This window comes from Eutrigla gurnardus, assembly GCF_963514095.1.
Source record: "Eutrigla gurnardus genome assembly, chromosome: 1".
Taxonomy (NCBI): Eukaryota; Metazoa; Chordata; class Actinopteri; order Perciformes; family Triglidae; genus Eutrigla; species Eutrigla gurnardus.
Genome location: NC_139915.1, coordinates 6,055,643 through 6,074,357, shown reverse-complemented (window position 1 = coordinate 6,074,357; position 18,715 = coordinate 6,055,643). Strand labels below are relative to the sequence as shown.

The 18,715-nt window shown below is 41.5% G+C and overlaps 1 protein-coding gene across 2 annotated transcripts in view; it reads left to right on the top strand.

The window, feature by feature from the left end:
- The first annotated feature begins 3,994 nt into the window (after window positions 1-3,994).
- Window positions 3,995-18,715, top strand: part of lrrc49 (leucine rich repeat containing 49) — a 29,300-nt gene continuing 14,579 nt past the window's right edge. For both annotated transcript variants that reach the window (XM_084016687.1, XM_084016686.1), the window contains exons 1-9: window positions 3,995-4,066; window positions 4,237-4,302; window positions 4,387-4,438; window positions 4,592-4,825; window positions 4,952-5,054; window positions 5,570-5,773; window positions 6,927-6,993; window positions 11,358-11,501; window positions 16,541-16,602. In XM_084016687.1, the coding sequence (XP_083872813.1) occupies window positions 4,010-4,066; window positions 4,237-4,302; window positions 4,387-4,438; window positions 4,592-4,825; window positions 4,952-5,054; window positions 5,570-5,773; window positions 6,927-6,993; window positions 11,358-11,501; window positions 16,541-16,602 (989 nt within the window). In that variant the 5' untranslated portion in view covers window positions 3,995-4,009. The remainder of the gene's footprint in view (window positions 4,067-4,236; window positions 4,303-4,386; window positions 4,439-4,591; window positions 4,826-4,951; window positions 5,055-5,569; window positions 5,774-6,926; window positions 6,994-11,357; window positions 11,502-16,540; window positions 16,603-18,715) is intronic.

The following is an 18,715-nucleotide window of genomic DNA, read 5'->3' as shown; positions in this document are numbered from 1 at the left end:
ACAAACTAAAATGGGGAACATAGTAAATCTATAAGTCAGCATGCTGATGTTAGCATTTATTTGTGACTATCGCTCCAGGTTTACAGAGCTGCTAGCATGGCTGCAGATTAGGTGGTGTCCAAAAATCATTCACTCATTCACTTCCATGGAGTCTAGAGGAAGATATAGTGACAGTAGGTCATTTTCCACTTCTGTCGCACTGTTAAAACGTGCCAGATCCACAGTGGCTAGTGGGCCATCAATAATATGAATACATATTGTAAGGTAATTTGTTGTGATTTAAGTTCCATTGGTAAGCAGTGATGCTGCGTATATGTCTCTGGCTTTTATTGTGAAAGGAAAGAACGAAAGCTGTTGTCAATGTGGGGGATGACAAGAAGATGAAGACAATGAAGCCTACTCTGTGACCGTCTGTGTTGTGATGCTCCACTCACATTAAACATTTGCATGGATTTGACTCACTGCTGCTCTCTCTACTTTCAGCCATCTATTTTAGTGCATTAGTGCGTGTCCCACTGGCTAGCTCACGGCCGCCATTCTGTTCATGGTGATATGGCTGATAACACCATCCTGACCCACCCACCGCCCCTCCTCACATAAACACTGTTAGCACCGTTAGCTGCAAGCTCAAATGTTGAGAGCAATGTGGGGGCAAAAGATGTATTCTGAATTTCAATGTTAGCACCTTTAAAACCTGCCCTTACACTTTGCATTCGTTTTGTTGTGAGCAGGAAGTACAGTAAGTCAACATCGGGAGAATTTGCTGACATATTCCATTCCATTTTATCTTGGGGGGTGTAGCATGGGTGTATGTGTGTGTGTTACATGAATGAGGGTGCGGGGAGTAGGGATGTTAAAAGGGTTTGTTTTATTTTATTTTATTTTATTTTAATGTAAAGCACTTTGGGCTACATTTTTATATGTATGGAAGGTGCTATATTTTTTTTTATTTTACCTTTATTTTACCAGGAAAGTCCCATTGAGATTAAAAAAACTATTTTTCAAGGGAGTCCTGGCCAAGAGGCAGCAAAAGTTACAAAGTTACAATATACAGACAACAAATAGAATTATAAAAAACAGTTACAAGTAAAGGAGGTCGTCTCGAGTGCTCTCAGCCTGGATTTAAAAGCATTCAAAAGGTATCAATTCAGTTAATTTCCAGTCTTTTTGCAGCATGTTCCAGGTAGAAGGAGCAGAGTAGACGAAAGCCTCTTTTCCCAGTTCTGTGCGGGCAAATGGAACAGACAACATATAAATAAAGATGACTTGACTTGACTTGACATGAGGCCCACAGTGCGAACTTTTAATTTGTTAGAGTGCTGAAAACAATCTTTATTTATTTCCACTCACAGAAGCCCTCCTCTCTTTGTCTTTGAAGCTTGGTATTATTATCGTGCAACATGGCAGATGGAAGTAGCCGTGGCAACCAATCTGTTTTCCCCCTTTGTGTCTGTTTCGCACTTCCTTGTTTGAAGAATACTGCAAAAAAAAATCAAATAAATAAAAATGGGGGAGGGTTGTCAAGCTGTGAGGAAATGTTTGCCACCCCCATCTCTTGCAGCCATCACAGCAAACAGAGGGACGTGGATTTGTAATAAGCACAGATGTCATCGAGATCTCTCAAATCAGGTTTACAGGGGAAGTGGGTTATTGTGTGGACCATGTTAGCGCGTCAGTTTAGCTGTACCTGGACCTGTTATTCTTTTCATGATGTGAATGTTGCATTTTAAAACCATCTTGATTTCTCCAAAGGTCTAAAGGGTGTTATAATAGTAATGACTGAAGCTTGAAATCATGAACCCGTAGTAATCAGCTTGAACCGCATACATCTTTTCACCCCCCCCCCCCACACACACACACACACACACACACACACCACTCCCAGATGATTGAAGGCAGCAGATTGTGATTCTAATTTATTTTTTTAAAACATGAAAATATGTTTACATGAACTACTTCAACATCTACAAGCCCTCTTACAGTGAAAGCAGGAGTCATGCTGTGCTTATGCCAGCCAATCAGCACTGCCGGTACAGTTTATTTTTGCAACTCCTATGATAAAAAAAATATATAATTGTAGTTGTGCTGTATATCACACTGAATGTGTAGTTTTCTGCAGTCCACATGCCCTTTGATCTCATTTTACCTCTTGCGTGTATCCAAAGTGGTGCTTGAATATGACATCTGTAGCAACGCTTTATATGTATACTGTGCATGGTACTTTTTCCAAATGGCCTGTCATACAAACTGTTGATGCTCACCTCCTATAATGTGTCAGCCTGTGTGTCATGAATAGAGTGTGACAGGCATTGTGTGGGATGTCCCTTTCATGAATCTGGACTTGTGTTCTCTGAGCAACAGCTAATTACTGGCAGAGCAAAAAGGCTGAAAATACATTAACACATTTGGTGTTCTGTGGTGTTTCTGACTGATAAAATGGTTAGTCGCCTAATGCATATTGGAAATAGAAATAACAAAGCATCAAAACTGTGGATATAGACAGGGTCCCAAATGTTATCTGAGAGTATCCACATGACGGGGAATTCAAACGTTTGAATTTACAGCAACATAACAAAGAGGCTAATGCTTATAATGAATCAGAATAATTCCAAGATTTCGGGGAAATGCAAGTGATTCTGCTATGACCTCACACACCTTGGAACAGAGCCACTATTTGTGTTATTTGTTTCCCCCTGTGCCTTTTCCTGTGATCACAAAATGTTCTCTAGGAAAAGTGTGTTGTCAATGTTCTTGTGGTTATTATCATAGCCAATCTCTTGCCTTAACATGACATCCATTTTAATTTTACTACAAAATAAGAGCAGAGAACAGGCCAAAATGAAATGTTCCCTGGTGCAGGTACAACTGATTGCTTGCATTTTGTGGTGTGTCATTTTAATTTTGTTACTATTACGCGTAATTTGCATCTTTACAAATAAAGTACTTTGTTTTCACACAGCTAACATCAATGTTTCATGGGGTTACCTGGTGGGTTATACTTGCCTTATCATATTCAGACATTTTTTCTTTACTATTCTGACTTTATCAGGATTAGGATTTGAATCTATTTTTTCACTGAATAGTTGCATAAAACACCAACATTTTGCTCACATGCCTTATGTATTGTTAATTTGATGTGCCCGTTCTAGTTCATCTATGTTGCTATAAAGATAAATGTAACTGACTGTAGCAGATGCTACTAATGCTTATTTAGGCTACTGTGTACAGCACACTCTTTTTTTCTGTAGAAGGTGTATACTTGGAGGGCTGTGCGATTGGCTGACGGGCCTTTTCTTTACCGTTGACCTGTTAAACTGAGAATTATCTTCACTGTGATGTCAAATGTCAACAAGACTTAAGGCTTAATAAACATGGGCAGCTTATCCCGGCAGGGGGCCCTGGTGTTATGAGCTGCAGGCCCCTCCTGACCCCTGTTCTGCCCCCTCTATGTACATTATGCAAGCACTCTGTCAGATAGAGTACAACAGACGACATAATTATGGCAGCTTAGAACCAGAAAATGACAAGTGTTCCATAAGGTATACTACCCATCCTCGCTATATTAAATACAGGCCTTTGAAAATAGATTTTGACACAGGTCTCTCCTACAAGGCAAAGTCACAGTATTCAGCAATAATAACTGATAACCAATTAAGAAACAAACCAAACTAAGCACAGTTTAGCTGAAGAAACCATTTCAGGACTAGTTTCCTGACGGACACTTTTTTAGTGACACGGGAAGTGGGTGTAACCAAGCAACGCCGTCGTTGCCGTGGGAACAAGGCTTGTCTCCGGGGAAGTTCGTTGTGCTTAAAGTAAAGATGAATATCGCTTTCGGAAAAACAACCCTTAACTCAAGATATTCCGTCATGTAGTAAACGCTTACGAGTTCGCTTATTTTCTAGTTAATACTCGTGAAGGTGGGGCCGTTACTGACATAGAGCAGTTTTCCTTGTTTTGAACTTTAGCAAACATTAACATCAGCTAACGCAAGTAGAGCGGCAACGCGATGCGATCTCAGAAACACAACAATGTCAACGATAGATGGATGTTTCTCACCCCCATGGTAAATTCCACTTTTAATAGACTTTCACCATTGGTTCACATGATAATGCGACATAGGCTAACCATTAAAAGTGTAACCCTCAGGCGGAGTTAGTTGAAGTTAGTAGCCTAGCTTAACGAGCTAACTACATGCTAATGTTCGAATAAGGGGCCTATTAACTATGTTTGCAGGTCAACGGCTGCAAGTTGCACGTCACAACTGGCAACCCACTTGTACAGGAAGGAGCTCAGAGGACGGTGAGTCATGACAAAGAACACACTGAAGAAGCTTAGTGGTTAGCGCGTTTTTCTCAATTAATATCATGTTTTACCATTTTACAGACTGACACACAAGACCTCGTAAAAGACAAAAAACCGAATCATTATAAACCAGGTAAGCTTGACCCACTTCACTCATCCAAGAGTTTTTTTTCTCTCTCTCTCACGTGATTCAACATTATATTTTATATTCATGAATTACTAAAGTATGTAAATAACCGTATGGAGTTTTTACACACTTTGTTTCACAATACCATACACTGTGTAGAAAACAGGTGGCATGCTTGCAGAAGACTCGTCCAGACACTGCCAGTGCCATCATTTTCCAGTGACTCTACAAATGTGACGCCACATAATCCAGTACCACTAGGATGTGATCCTAAAAGTGGTTTGGATGCAGTTTCACACGTTACACAAGATGCAAGAGATACATCTAGGAGACCAACCCACAGTGCCGGGGCCGCTTCTTACCATAATACCATAAACCTTGCTCAGCCAGCGGGTAAATATGAAAATATCACTTGGCAAATCATGGAATTGGAAACTGGCTTTATTGCTGAGTTTTTTCAATTTAGAGTTTGTACACTAGTTTGTATATTTTGTGTATCCTGTGTAATGTCCATGTCAGGTGGCTCTGGAGGATGTAAGCACAATACAATCCCTGGTTTTCCCTTCACTCGATTGACCTGTGACAGCTTGGCAACCAGTTTTCAACGAATCGACCTGGACAGGTGCGTCCGGCCTCTGTTTATTTTCTAACAGATATGAATTGTGTCTGAGTAGTACAGATTATGTTGGTTTAGCTGTGTCAGTCTAAACTGGACATATAATCGACATGTCATGTGCCACAGCAGCTCAAATTATTTTTACTTGCAGTGTTGTTCATATTCTTGTGTCATCACTATACCATTAAGTTTAGTTAGGTTAATGAAATCTGTCTGGTTACAGTATTTAAGTGGAACATACAGTATAACGCTTTCATCTTGAATGGCAAGTGCTCCTGATTGCCACCAGGGAGCAGCAAAGTCCCTTAAAATACCAACCCCTTGCCTCAAAGATAAGTGCTTACTGCATAGAACTACTTCATTGGTGGAATTGCAGTGTAGAGAATTAGAGTGAAGTATTAAATAAATACATTTGCATCACTAAATTGCAAGGCTTTAAGGTGATATAAAGTTATTATTTCTATGTTCTCTTGTCAACAATATAAAGGCTAAATGGTGCAAATGTTCTTTTAATTTTCCAGGCGTTGTCTGGAGGAATGCCCCCAGCTGGGCAGTATGGATGAACTGCAGCTTCTCAACCTCCAGCACAATCTAATCACAATGATCCAGCATCTGTCACATCTGAAACAGCTTGTTTTCCTGAACCTGTACGACAACCACATCTCTGAAATGACTGGCATTGAATCTCTAAGCTCTCTTAGGATCCTTATGCTGGGGAAGAACAGGTTAGTTGTCATCAGTGGATTGACAAGCAAACACACACAGGAATTTGAACAGTATGTAATACTGTAAAGACATCAGTTAGCTAATCTAATCTAACATCTTGAGATCGCTGGTTTAATGTGAAATGTGTAAAGATTGCTTGTTGGTTATTCAAGACACCCATTTGTTAACATGCAAGGTTTTATTATACATTTTATGCTGCTGCCACATTGCTACAAGCTTCAGAGATGAGAGAGTTTTCCAGCACGAGCCCTGTTTAATTCGAACAGTTCAATTATGAGTTAGAAATCTGTATTTTAAAAGGCTCGCAGCAGGAAGATTAAAGTAATAAATCATTGTGAATAACATCAACATCCTTCATACTCGTACCCTGACATTTCACTTTCTGTTATTTATGACATTTATCTTTTGTTGACCACCTTCCAGGGCCATATGTGGTTCTCGAAGAGTAAAGAATACCACCGATTTAGGTTTCCATTGGCATTTTTCAGGAGACTACAGCCTTTCATCCTAATGTGTAATTTGATAGATAGTCTTGAACATTAAGTCAGTGTACAGTATTGTATGTTTGGTTTCTGGGAATGTAACCTTTTAATACGCTTGTTGGACAGTTGGCTGTCCTCTGCTTGGCACCAATAGACACACCCACACACACTTTCCTATTTTCCTATGGTTTTACTTAAAGCTTATATGCACATAGTACATTTCTAGGTATTATATGAAGGGACATTGTCAGTACAGAGTGGGGGCTTGTAGCTGGAGAGGTGCCAGTTCGCCTCCTGGGCACTGCCGAGGTGTGATTGAGCTAGGCACTAGGTCTGTGAGGGGCATCAACGGTCGTGTTTGACCTGGGAATGACACTGCACACCCTGCTTTTTGGCTGGGGTTTGCAGCCTCACGTGGGGTCCAAATGCTCGTTACTGATGCCCAGAAGAGAGCCAAACACAGCAAAATAAGAAAAAAAGAGAATGTACAGGCAGAAAGCACTACATACTTCTAGTGGATCATTAGTAATTTTTGTGTCAGTCTATGTATTTGAAAAATTGGGGATTATGTCTTTAAGAGTGGGCAAAATGTGTTGATGTTGGCATTGTGAAAATTTGTATTTCATATTAATATTTTATGTCATATTTTCAATGTTATGTCACTTCCTAGAATCCATAAAATACGCTCCCTGGGAAACCTGTCCAAACTGAATATCCTGGATTTACATGACAATCAGGTACTGTTACTTCACTATCTTCCCGCTTACAGGACAAGTGTGTTTATTCTTGGACATTTAGCTGCATATACTGTAACTGGAGATCATGATTTTTAGCAGTAAAGTTCAGCAGAAGTGGATTGACTTCTTTCACCTCCTCCGCACTGTTGCTAAGTAGTGGTTTGCCTAAGAGAAATAACAGCAGGAGACCTGGCATGACAATTTGTACTCATTCTAAACTGTCCTATGGAATTATGTCTATCCAGGGTGGTTATTGTAGCTAAATTGTACACTTGTTTCTAACATCTATCAAATAAGTGCTGCTCTATTTTGTAGATTGAGTGCTCTGTGGTGTTTTTTAAACAAATATGTTGTGTCTAGCCTTCCTTCTCCGCTGGTTATTGTATTGTCTTTTCAGTCAGAAATCTGATGGGTGTTATAATGATCCGTTTACCTACCTCAGTTGTTATGGACTTAACTTCAGCATTTGTTTTATCACTATTAGAGAACAAAGGATTGAAACGCATGAGAACCCACAAGCCCTTTGTTGAGGGTCTACTCCCACATCCATTTCCTGAGAATAATTTACTCAACAGTAAACGGCAACTGTTTCTATGTTTTCAGTATTGTGAATGATTATGAGCTGATGCAGATTAGATTGTTCTTCAATTAATTAGAGTCTCAAACTATAATTGGGGCCTGTTTGTTCCAGCCTCCACAATAGAGCCTGACTTGCTGATATTAAAAGCCTGGGAAATGAAATGATGACACTGATGTCAGATGAGGATTCTAGCAGCTCCTGGAAAAGGAAGATAGAATAGAAAGGCTTCCCTTGGATGATGTAGTGTTTAGCTAGCGTGCCGCCCACACCCCTCCTCAGAGAGCTACTCCAGAGACCTGGTAAGATTCTCTCCCTCTCTGATATTGGCTGCTCTTTGCAAAAGCAGGCGTCACAATTACTATTCAATGACTGTTGCAGTGTTTTTTATTTTTCCTGACAGTGGATGCTTCTTGGCCTTGAGCCTTGAACTACATCTCTACAGTTAATTTAAACAATTCTGATGATGTGACAATTGTACGAGTGAATTGGTTACTATTTATACTTTTTGTATTCTTGTTGGGGATGAGAACACATTACATTCATAGCTAGCATTTGTTGGCAGGCGCCTACTGTGGAGCAGATGATAAATCTATCTTTCCGACCAGGACAGGTTGATTTTCAATCTCACTGACCTCGAAACCTCCTGTTTTGTGCATTTGAATAGCTGTTCAATAACCTTTATTCAATGCTTTCCAAACTCATCAGAGGCCTGACCACCCAAATGGATTGTGAATTGCTGCACAATGACAATGCGCGATAATGTAGCAAGTAGAATTAATCGCTTTATGAATTGAAATAATGTCGAAGTTGTGGTTGTTGTTTAGTCACTATTGGCCATAGAACACCAGCTGCCTGTCCGCTTTCCTTTTGTGTGGACACGTTAACCACAAGCAGTACATAACTGTGATTCTTTCTTCCTCCTATCCTCTAGCAGGGAGGGTCACATCATCCCCCACCTCTTTTTACCCTTTATTTCTGTAACAGGATGTCGTTTAATTTCCAGCCTCCTGGAAGTATTCAGAAGGAGATATTCTCTTTGGGAGTGTGCATCCAACCCACACTTGGCCTCACCAAGTGTTGGGGTAACAATGTGACCTGACAATGTTGGATAACCAATCTTTAGTTTGGCGGTGGTATTTTACACTTGAGCAGTTTGCCTTGAATAGCCACAGAAGACAGTGGAGAATGCCCTAAAGGCTCTGTAAAGCAAAGAAAAAGTATCACAGAATTAAAGAGTTTTGTTACCCTCATGTCCATGTGGAAATAATTACATCCCTCCTACAGAGCAAGATGATGATTGTGATTTAGTTTGACTTAATCTGTCATGTGGTAAGCATAGCACTTTGGGTAAGGGCGAAACTCCCCACAGGGATGCTCTACTATGCTTTGTCATCATTGACACCTGTAACTGATGATACTGGCCATGAAATGTTATAGATGTCATTCCTGCATTGTTTACAAGGAACATGCCAAGAGCTCATATAACATCCCCCTCTTCTTGGCATGTGTCTCTTAACCATTACTCTCAAATCTCCAGGCAAGAACAGGCCTTGCATGTGAAGAAATCTTCTTTCATTCATATTTTCATAAAATGTTCAAAAAGACCGTTTAAAGAGACAGTTCACCACAGAATCAAAAATACATATTTTCCTCTTACCTGTAGTGCTGTATGTACAATAGATTGCTTTGTGTGAGCTGCCTAGTTTTGGAGATATTGGCTGTAGAGATGTCTGCCTTGTCTCCAGTATAATGGGAACCTGGTACTTGGCTTGTGATGCTCAAAACACCAGAAACTCAGATATCATAATTTACTAAGGGTAATCTGCTGACTATGTTATGAGCAGTTTTATGCAGGAATTGTGGTTGAAAGAAAATTGTTCCTATATAAAACTGTAGGTAGGTCTGTGGTTTAGCTTGAGTAACCGGGTCATGATTTTTGGAGAGACACATCGCTGTTGAGTTTTCAAATGTAGTTTTTGGCACTTTGAGCACAACAAGCCAAGTGCCATATTGTGCCATTGCAATGGTGAGAGGGCAGACATCTCTACGCTGATATCTCCAAAACTAGACAACTCACATAAAAACAATCTAGACTGATGAATAGCACTACAGGTAAGAGGGACAATATGTCATTTAGATTTTCTTATTTAGAACTGTCCCTTTAACTATCATAAACACTACAGTAATATTGCACACAGCCACTGGAAAGCACCTAATTATTCGTGTGTAACACAAGAAACGAGGCTATCCAAAATCTCAGTGTGTGTTGAGAGACTGTGTCTGCGTTGACAGAGGTCTAGTGACGTCTGTCTTGCTTAGGCCAGGGAAGCCCAAGTCTGGGCTTGAGATAATGTTCACCTTGTGAGAGTTTCTGTTTGCTCACCCAATCTATTCAGTGTAGGTTCAATGCAGGTGTGTGCCATCCACTGGCTGCTTTACAGCCATGCATTTTCCTTCTTGTTATTAGGATCACAAGCCTTCCTCTCTAACCTTTTGAAGTACATTTGTCCTGGTAGTGTGTGATGACTGTGTGGTGACAGAAAGCATTCACTTCAGATGTGATACCACAATACAACTTTTGTGAAGGCCTTTCAATGCAGCGTGATGATCTCATTCTGTTGCATCCATCACCAGACTTGACCAGGTTGACTTGATGTCATTTTCTTACTACCACCTGTATATGCACACCCACTGTTTGTGCATGTATCTTAAAACAAGCAAACGTAGCACCCTACCCTCCCTGGTTTTTGATTCTGAACATCATTTGATAATGTAAATGAACATTGCTAGAATGTGTACATTTGTCACTGTGGCCAATTTTTTTTAAATACTACACAACACACTTTTATTTATGGTAATACCTGTCTGAAAAAAAACTGCAACTCATCTTAAACTATGTTGACGAGGACCAGAAGGAAAGAGCATATACCTCCTCATGTTCCTGTAGGTTTGTGTAATTAAAAACCTTATTTAGTATGAACCTGCAAGATTTCTGAGATCATCTGGATGTCCCATACAAACCAGTCCAAAGTACAGAAACCTTTGCAGAGCCTGCTTTCTGGAACAGTTCTCCTTTCTGAAAAGGTGAGCTGAGACCTACTGTATTTAACAATTGAACTGATTGTTGGACATTGGATTTTGACAGAATCCTTGAATCCCCACGATGCACTTTTACCCTTATCCTTAACACATACAGTGTGCAAGGGAGCATAGGGAATGCATCATTCTCTGGGTAACGCCCACCCAACCACCTCTTCTGAAGTATATCAAGCCTCATGAAAGGGGCCTCTAAGTAATCTCTCCCAGGGAGAGAGCTGGGAAGAACAGGGCATCATTTCACTATTGACTGACCCTCAACTACTTGTTTGTTGTTATGCTTTGGGAGGTCAAACAGGAGTCACCACTTGGTGTGACTGACTGCATACCATTCAAGATGTTCACAGATTGTTGCTGTGTGCTGCTTCACTCTAACTTAAATGAGTGTAGTGGAAAAGCCATTTCTGTTTTAGTTTCATTTATAGCAGAAGCCTCAGGCATTGCAAATAAAATGGAGCACAATGAGTTTTGGCTTTCTTGCACTCCAAAAACATTATGCAGGCTAAATCATTTTAGATACATATGAACCGTCTGATGACACATGATCGGAAACTCAGAGAGAGCACTGAATGAATACAAGTCTAGGGTGTTACGCTCTACTCGCCTTGCTTCCCTCTGTCTACCTCTCTGTGTGGAGAATTTCATTATATAAATTAAATTATATTTGTCTCACTGTGCTTCCGTCCAGATCTGCAGGATAGAAAACGTGTCTCACCTGAGCGAGCTGGAAGTGTTGAACCTGGCAGGAAACGACATATCCAGAGTGGAAAACCTGCAGGGCCTGGACTGTTTGACTGAGCTCAACCTGCGACACAACTCCATCTCTGTTGTGGTGAGGGGCCTCTTTCTCAATTAGCGAGAGCTTAAAGCATTTTATTCACTGCATGCTCACTCTTCTACTCCTTCATGGAAACGACACCAACTGTTCTCACAACTTGATTTTTAACCACGACTAGTTTTTGACGTTTTTTTTCCTTCGTGGAGCTTCTATTTTCTTTCATTTGAAAGTGTAAGTAGGAGCTACAAATATTATAAAAAATGTGTTGCAAGTTGTCCCAGTAATTATTAGTGGTAAGTAAGATAGTTGCAGGATACATACACAGACTTGAGATCTCTTGTTTTGGCTTCTGCTGTACAATTTGTTCTTTGACATTTTGCATTAAGGCAGATGTGCTGTGTCTGATCCGTGCACTTTACACCAATGCATCATACACGTGTATTGGCTCAGTATTGTAATAATTAAAACCTGCTCCAAGATTGTAAACCTTGCGGTAGCCTCATAAATACTAAGGACGGTGCTTAGCTTTTAATGAACATGCAAACACATGCACCCTGACAACCGTTGCTTAGGAAAATGTTCCTCATAGGATAAAAGTACTGGTAGCGTGCTTCATCTTTCATCAACATGTCATTCCATTGGCCTATGCCCTTTGGATGCTGTTTCCTCTGTTATGGGATCAGATGTTGCAGTGTTAAAAGTCACAAAATAACAAACAAAGAGATGACAGAATCTTTGTCAGTCTGTGGTGAAATGTATCTTGATGGTGTTACCTAGGGAGACGTAGCTCATTACCCATAACCTCCCTGTGACTTTCTGGTGCAGTGAGAGAGGAACTGGATATTCTTCACACAGAAATTCACTCCCCCTGGTTTCTATAGTTTTAATCTGATAAACAGAAAAGTGCATGCCAAAACAGGCCCCTTAATTTGTATGCAAATCCCTAAAGCCCTTTCCTGCTTTTTGGGGTGGAAAATAGGAATGGAATCCAACATTGTGTTTTATAAAACCTCTTCCCATCACTCATGCTGTCCGCTGCCTGCAAATCCTGATCGAGTACCACACTAACAGTCCTATTTATCAGATATAATGTTTTATCTGATGCACAGGAGAGGAAAAAAGCAACCCGTCAGCAGATTCTCCAACCTCTGTTATCAGCGGTGTTTGCCGCCAAGTGCTTGTATCGGGCACAAAGTAAATAACCATCCTCCAGGTGTCCAGGTTTCCTTGTTCATTCAAGGCATATATGGAACAACAAAATGCTGACACAGTCACAGTCATCCAGCACAGATTATATATGCATGATAACAATGTTAAGCATAAAACAGCAGTCCACAAACCACTTAGCTCTTGTTCTCAGGTGGGTCTTCCTAATGAGACATCCTCTTGCGGATCCATTTTACATTTTTGGCAGCAGGAGTCAGGATTTGTTTGGAAGAGTTGGGCAGTCAGCATGAGCATTGATAGAAAAAACAAAGCAAAAAGGCATCACCCAGAGGCAGACTGGCTTTATGGATTAGCAGTTTTCTTCCATGGGCTTCTGTTCTTGTGGCGCCATTAGTCAGTCAAGCATCACTCCCATTGAAAATGTAAGATTAATCGGCTCTAGTGTGTGTGTGTGTGTGTGTGTGTGTGTGTGTGTTCACCACTCCTCATCACATCTGAATACAAAACCCCTGTGGCATCCACATGTATCTGTGTTTATTTAACTTTCATGCTATTTTGTGGTGTGGTTTTGTATGCAACAGAGACGGCGGTGATGAGAGGTCGTTTTTATGTTTGTGGAGTAATGCCTTTGCCAGAGCTCAGTATATAAGTGTGAAAAATGAAGACACGCAAACTGTCACTGAGAAAGTGGAGCCGGGATGAAGAATTGAAGGCAGAGTCTCATAAATACACACACACACACACACACACACACACACACACACACACACACACACACACACACACACACACACACACACACACACACACACACACACTTTCTGACTAGCTGAAGTCATTGTGACTATGCCACACACAGCAACACAGTGGTACCCTACCTCACATCAGATCCTGTCAGCTGATTGGTTAAAATTGTTGGGGAAAAAGACATCACATTGGTGAGCGATTGTTATACAGCACATCGGCTCAGTGATGACATCATTCTGTCTGAGACAGGGGTGCTATATTTAGTCTCAGACAGTGATGCCGTTTCACAAGCACCCATAGAGGGACTGGCACAGAGGCACCGTGAGTGTGCTAGAGGGTCAGATTAAGCTAGCATTGGATGGCATGACTTGCATTTTTTTAAAAGAAGGAAAGAGAACACGCCCCTGTACTGCTGAGGTGCACAGTAAAGCCGTGCATCAGGAATGGCTGCCAAATTGATTTTGTTTAACAACAATGGAGCAATAAGCCTGGATTAGCAAGTGCTCATGGTCAGCATGTTACCAGCAAATTACATATTTTCAAACATAAAACAATGCAATCATCCCATTTCAGTTGTGTCTCAAGCCAAGACAAATATTGATTTGCCTTTATAGGTACAATATGCAGTAATTTCCTTAAAAATAATGGACTCACTCTCAAGCAATCCCTCTCAATCATCACTTGTGACCTTTTCAAAGCGTGTGGTGATGTCTGTATCTGCAGTGTTCTGCCTGCATTTTTTTTAATTCTTGTTTTCCGAACGTTTCCTTGAGGTTAAGACTTATTTTAAAAGATCAGGCTGCTGTTTCATGTGCTGTTGGTCTGGTTGTTTGTTTGACCGAGGGTGGGGATGAACAACACACACACACACACACAGGGAGCAGAGAGGCCACAGCCCAGCAGTATGAAGCTACGCTTCGGCTGCATTCACACACAATCTGGCAATGTGGTTCCTTCCCACAGGGGTGTCAGGAGGTGTGGACTATCATTTCTGCAATGCAGAAAACACAAACAGAATTGCAGAGTCAGCTGCAAAATGCAGAATGCTGTGGAATTTACTCAAATGTGTTCATAAATATCAGGGAGCTCTTAATGCCGGGCTGAAACGCCATTCTAGTGTCTAGCTTCCTTATGGTGATGTATTTCCCAGTGAGACAGGATATGCAGGTGGGACATAGTGTTGGGAGGAATTTGATTTGATCGTTAAAAAGATTAGATCACCACCTTCTCTAGCTTTGTGCAGAGCTGTAGTTGCAGATTGATTGATGGATGTCATGTTACATGTTGAAACTCGTTGGCTCTAGCTGATTCACGGAGAAAAACATAGGATTTTGATATAAAAATATGAAGAAATACATTTTTGACTGGGGATGTGAACTTTTTTAAAACCTCGGCTCAACATTAAGATGAAAGTACAGGAAAAACATGCCACTTTATTTGGTTTAACTTAAAGGAACGCTGCCTCTCTCCTGTGCCCTCTGTGTCAGTGTTTCATCGAGGGCAGGGCTCACCCCATAAAATGCGCTTAAATCATACAGATTTAAACACAGAATTCAGAAAAATTATGAACACAGAATCTAGGAAAAATGTTAAATGTAATCTGAAAAAGAAACATGATAGGATATCATAGGCATAGAATTAACTGTGAAACCGAACTTTCTGTTTCCCTGATTCACTGGTTTGTTTCCACCAACGCCGCTCCTTCTCTTCATGCACTCTCTCTTTGACAGTTTTCAACAAAACTTCTATGATGAATCTATACTGATGTTATGTTATGTCTTTGTTGACTCAAATGACCCCACTCACCTGAATACCTTTCTACCAGCTCTCATTGTGGAGATGGTTAGGTGTGTCTGAGCTGCACCATGACAGTCATTTTAAACTTAATTCACAAGGTGAGTGAGTGAGAGCTCTTTGACTGGTATAGTCTCTACTGTGATTGTGTCCTACTGGTCTGAACAAGCGGAGGCATGTGCAGTAAATGTTTCTTTTTTTTTGCTGGTTATCTGTGAGTTTTTTATGGGCCTCTTCATTCTATAGGCCTATTGCTAGCTTGTTGTAAAGATCCCAGTGCTCAGACATAATTAGATGAAACCACTCCCTACAAGTGAAATTATTTCAATATGTTACCCAACAGAAAAAACCCAAACTGTCTCCTCATTGCTCCTGATGTTGCTGTACTATGTTGAACATTTGGGCCGTTGCAATGGATGAAACGAGGATGAGTAATAGTGTACTATATTTATATGGTTGTGGTGACGTGGGTGGTAGGATTTTCTGTCTCTCCAATGTCTGCAGTGTTGCACTGTTATCTGCAGAGGAGCTAGCATAGCCTGAATGCTAGGCTGATCTCTCATTTGAATGGAGACTGGCAACAGTTCTGGAGGAGGCTGCGAGGTGCGTGGTGGCTGCAATATGGGCGGATGCTGACGCAGCTCATTCAGACTGCTCCTGGGTCAGGGAGTGTCTTCTTTGATTTCAGCATGTGCAACACTGGCCATTCACACACACACACACACACACACACACACACACACACACACACACACACACACACACACACACACACACACACACACACACACACACACACTTTCTGATTAGCTGAAGTCATTGGCTACCTCCCCATGTATCCTCTTCAGCTGGCCAGCTGCTGCTCCTTACCCCACCCCCTCACTAAATTCTCCATCGATTTGCATGTTGAGCTCCCCGATAAGGAAACAACCCCCCTTCCGAGTCAGTTACCACTGAATTTACCCAAGCTATTGTTCTTGCGTGACAAGGTACAGTAGCTGACTGCCCAGAGAGTGTGCGACTGGATGTATATGTGTTCGCCCTCCTGCAGCAGAGGATCTCTGCATTAGCGCAGCACACACTCCCCTCTCTCACCCCTCCCCCTTTCCTCCTCATGCTCTCTCTCTCTGTGTCTCTCCTGCCCCTCCTCTCCATGTGCACGCAAGCCAGCGTGCTTTTTGTGTGTGTGTGTGTGTGTGTGTGTGCATGCGCAGGGTGGATGGGGATGCTGTATGCTGGAGCTGAGAGCTGCAAGGTGACTGAGGAAATGGAAAGGGATACAGACCTCTGACGATAGTGACGATGCAGTGCCCTCTTCCTGAGCACCGTCTCCTCTTCTCATCCCTCCATCTCTCTATCTTCCCTCTTCCTCTTTCTCTTTCTAGACTGCGGTGGACCGCCTGCCCTGCTTGCAGCGCCTCTTTCTCAGCTGCAACAACATCACCAGGTAAGAGCTCATGCCGCTTAACTCCCTCCTCCCCGCAGGGCAGGGACAGAGATGGTGGCCGGGCAGTTTCACGTCCCCTCCCATGGCTCTCGGCAGGGCCCGGCCAACAAGCTGCCGGCAGAATGCACCCAAACACGCACCCACAGGTTTGCTGGGGTGGGCAGTTACTGTAACCTAAGATAATAATCTGGATGTGTTGGCAATTAGCATGTTGTGTTATCTAAGGAATGGGTGTGCCAGTACTTTAAAGTTATCCATCCAGCAGAGAAGCAGGTTAGGAAAAGGTAGCTCACCTCCATGGAAAATGAATGACAGATTTGAAGGTTGAGTGAGAGTGTGTACGATGATTGAGAGGTTGCTCTGTGCAAACTTGCTTTACACACTTTCAAATATCTGTGGGTAGTTTTTCTTTCGTTGCCTCTCTGTCTCTGAGCCCGACAGGAAAGATGCCACAGAGTTCACTTGTTACAGCAGCATAGCCCTCCCAACTGAATAAGGCTGTTTTGAGGAGGGGCCTGCATGTGGGAGTCATGGCAGGACAGTGTTCATTGGTCTCCTTCACCATAGTCACCTTGTGCTATGATAGATCTGACCTGACGTCTCAAGCCAGCCCTGCTGTTCTTGTGTCTAGATTCTGTATCTTTCACAATGCTATAGAGAGAATAGTGAAAAAGAAATGTTATGACTGGGCAATAAACTCCTTCATAACACAAAAGAGTCACACCGTATTCTACGTACAAGGTTATTATTCAGCCATCTTCACCTGCTCACCAAGGCATTCTAGAAACCTGGTGTGTGTACGTTTTGACAGTGTTCAGTGCTGATAGGATAACAGTTGTGCTCTGTTGCTAGGTAGATGGACAGAAGACATCTGACTGTTTGGTGCAGTCAGAAGAAGATGTTAGAGTATAGAATGCCCCTCGTGAATGTTTCCAATTTTGAATTCTCTCATCATAATTTTGCATCATCATTTTCATCATTCAATAATGTTTTACTTTACCTGCCTGAATTATGAAGATGAAAATATACTTTATTTGTCCCCTTGGGGAAATTCCTTTCGTTTTTCTTGAATAAGACTCCTTATGAACCCGGAGTAAAGACAGAACTAATAATGAATTGTCAGTAAAGAAATTGTAGCTCAACCACACCCCACTCTTAACACACATTTTTCATCTTCATCTTATTGGGCTTGTGCATGTAGACTCTTCATTACTGCAACTATCGTTGAGCGGTATCAATCACGGTAACGATATCCTAGAGGGTACTGGTCGCTGTGATTATGAATGCAACAATTATGCAAAATGCATGAGATGCAGTCAAGTACCATTGGGATCTTTCAAGTAGTCTCTTATAATCACCGTGAAAAACGCCCTCTTCATTATTGCTAGAATATAATTGTCTTTATTATAAGTCATTATATGTAATGACACAATATTGTACATGCAATGTTACAGGTTATGGCATGTAGACTGGAACTACTGTCAGTCATGACTCATGTTCCAGTGTCGAAGAGAGGTCTGGCTGTGCTCGCTCTCGCACTAGGAGAACATAATACTGTGATTTGTTCAAATGTCTCCCACTTAGTGCTGTTTCCCTACTACCCCAAATGAAATGGGAATTGTGAAATTTTGCATTGCGTTAGTAACAGCAGCAACAGTTCATCAGGAATGAATTTTCTATCTCTCTTTTGCATGCAAACAAACCTGGCAAGGATCAGGCAGAGTGCAGTGTAGAAGGTTCATAAGTGGTTCCAGGTATATGATTCATCAAGGTTATTATCACTAAGATGATAGAAACTCCAAGGCTTTACTGAGCATGACTGTGGTTTTTCAGGTTTCCGTTTGCCACAGGGTGATATGAACAGTGTAGCGGATATTTCTGTCTTCATTCCCCCCTGATTAGTGTCAGACTGCCTGCTAAATTATATATATTTTTCATGTCTTGTTTTAGCTCGGCTCCATTCTGCCAATAAAGGTTCAAGAATCAAAACATAGAGAGTTTGAAGTTAAGCGGTGGATGCCTCAGGCTTCCCAAATAGTAGTTAGGTAGTTAGGTCAACTTGTCTCTGTGTCATTGGTAAGCATTCAGTGTACTATTGGTTTGTTTGTGTAAC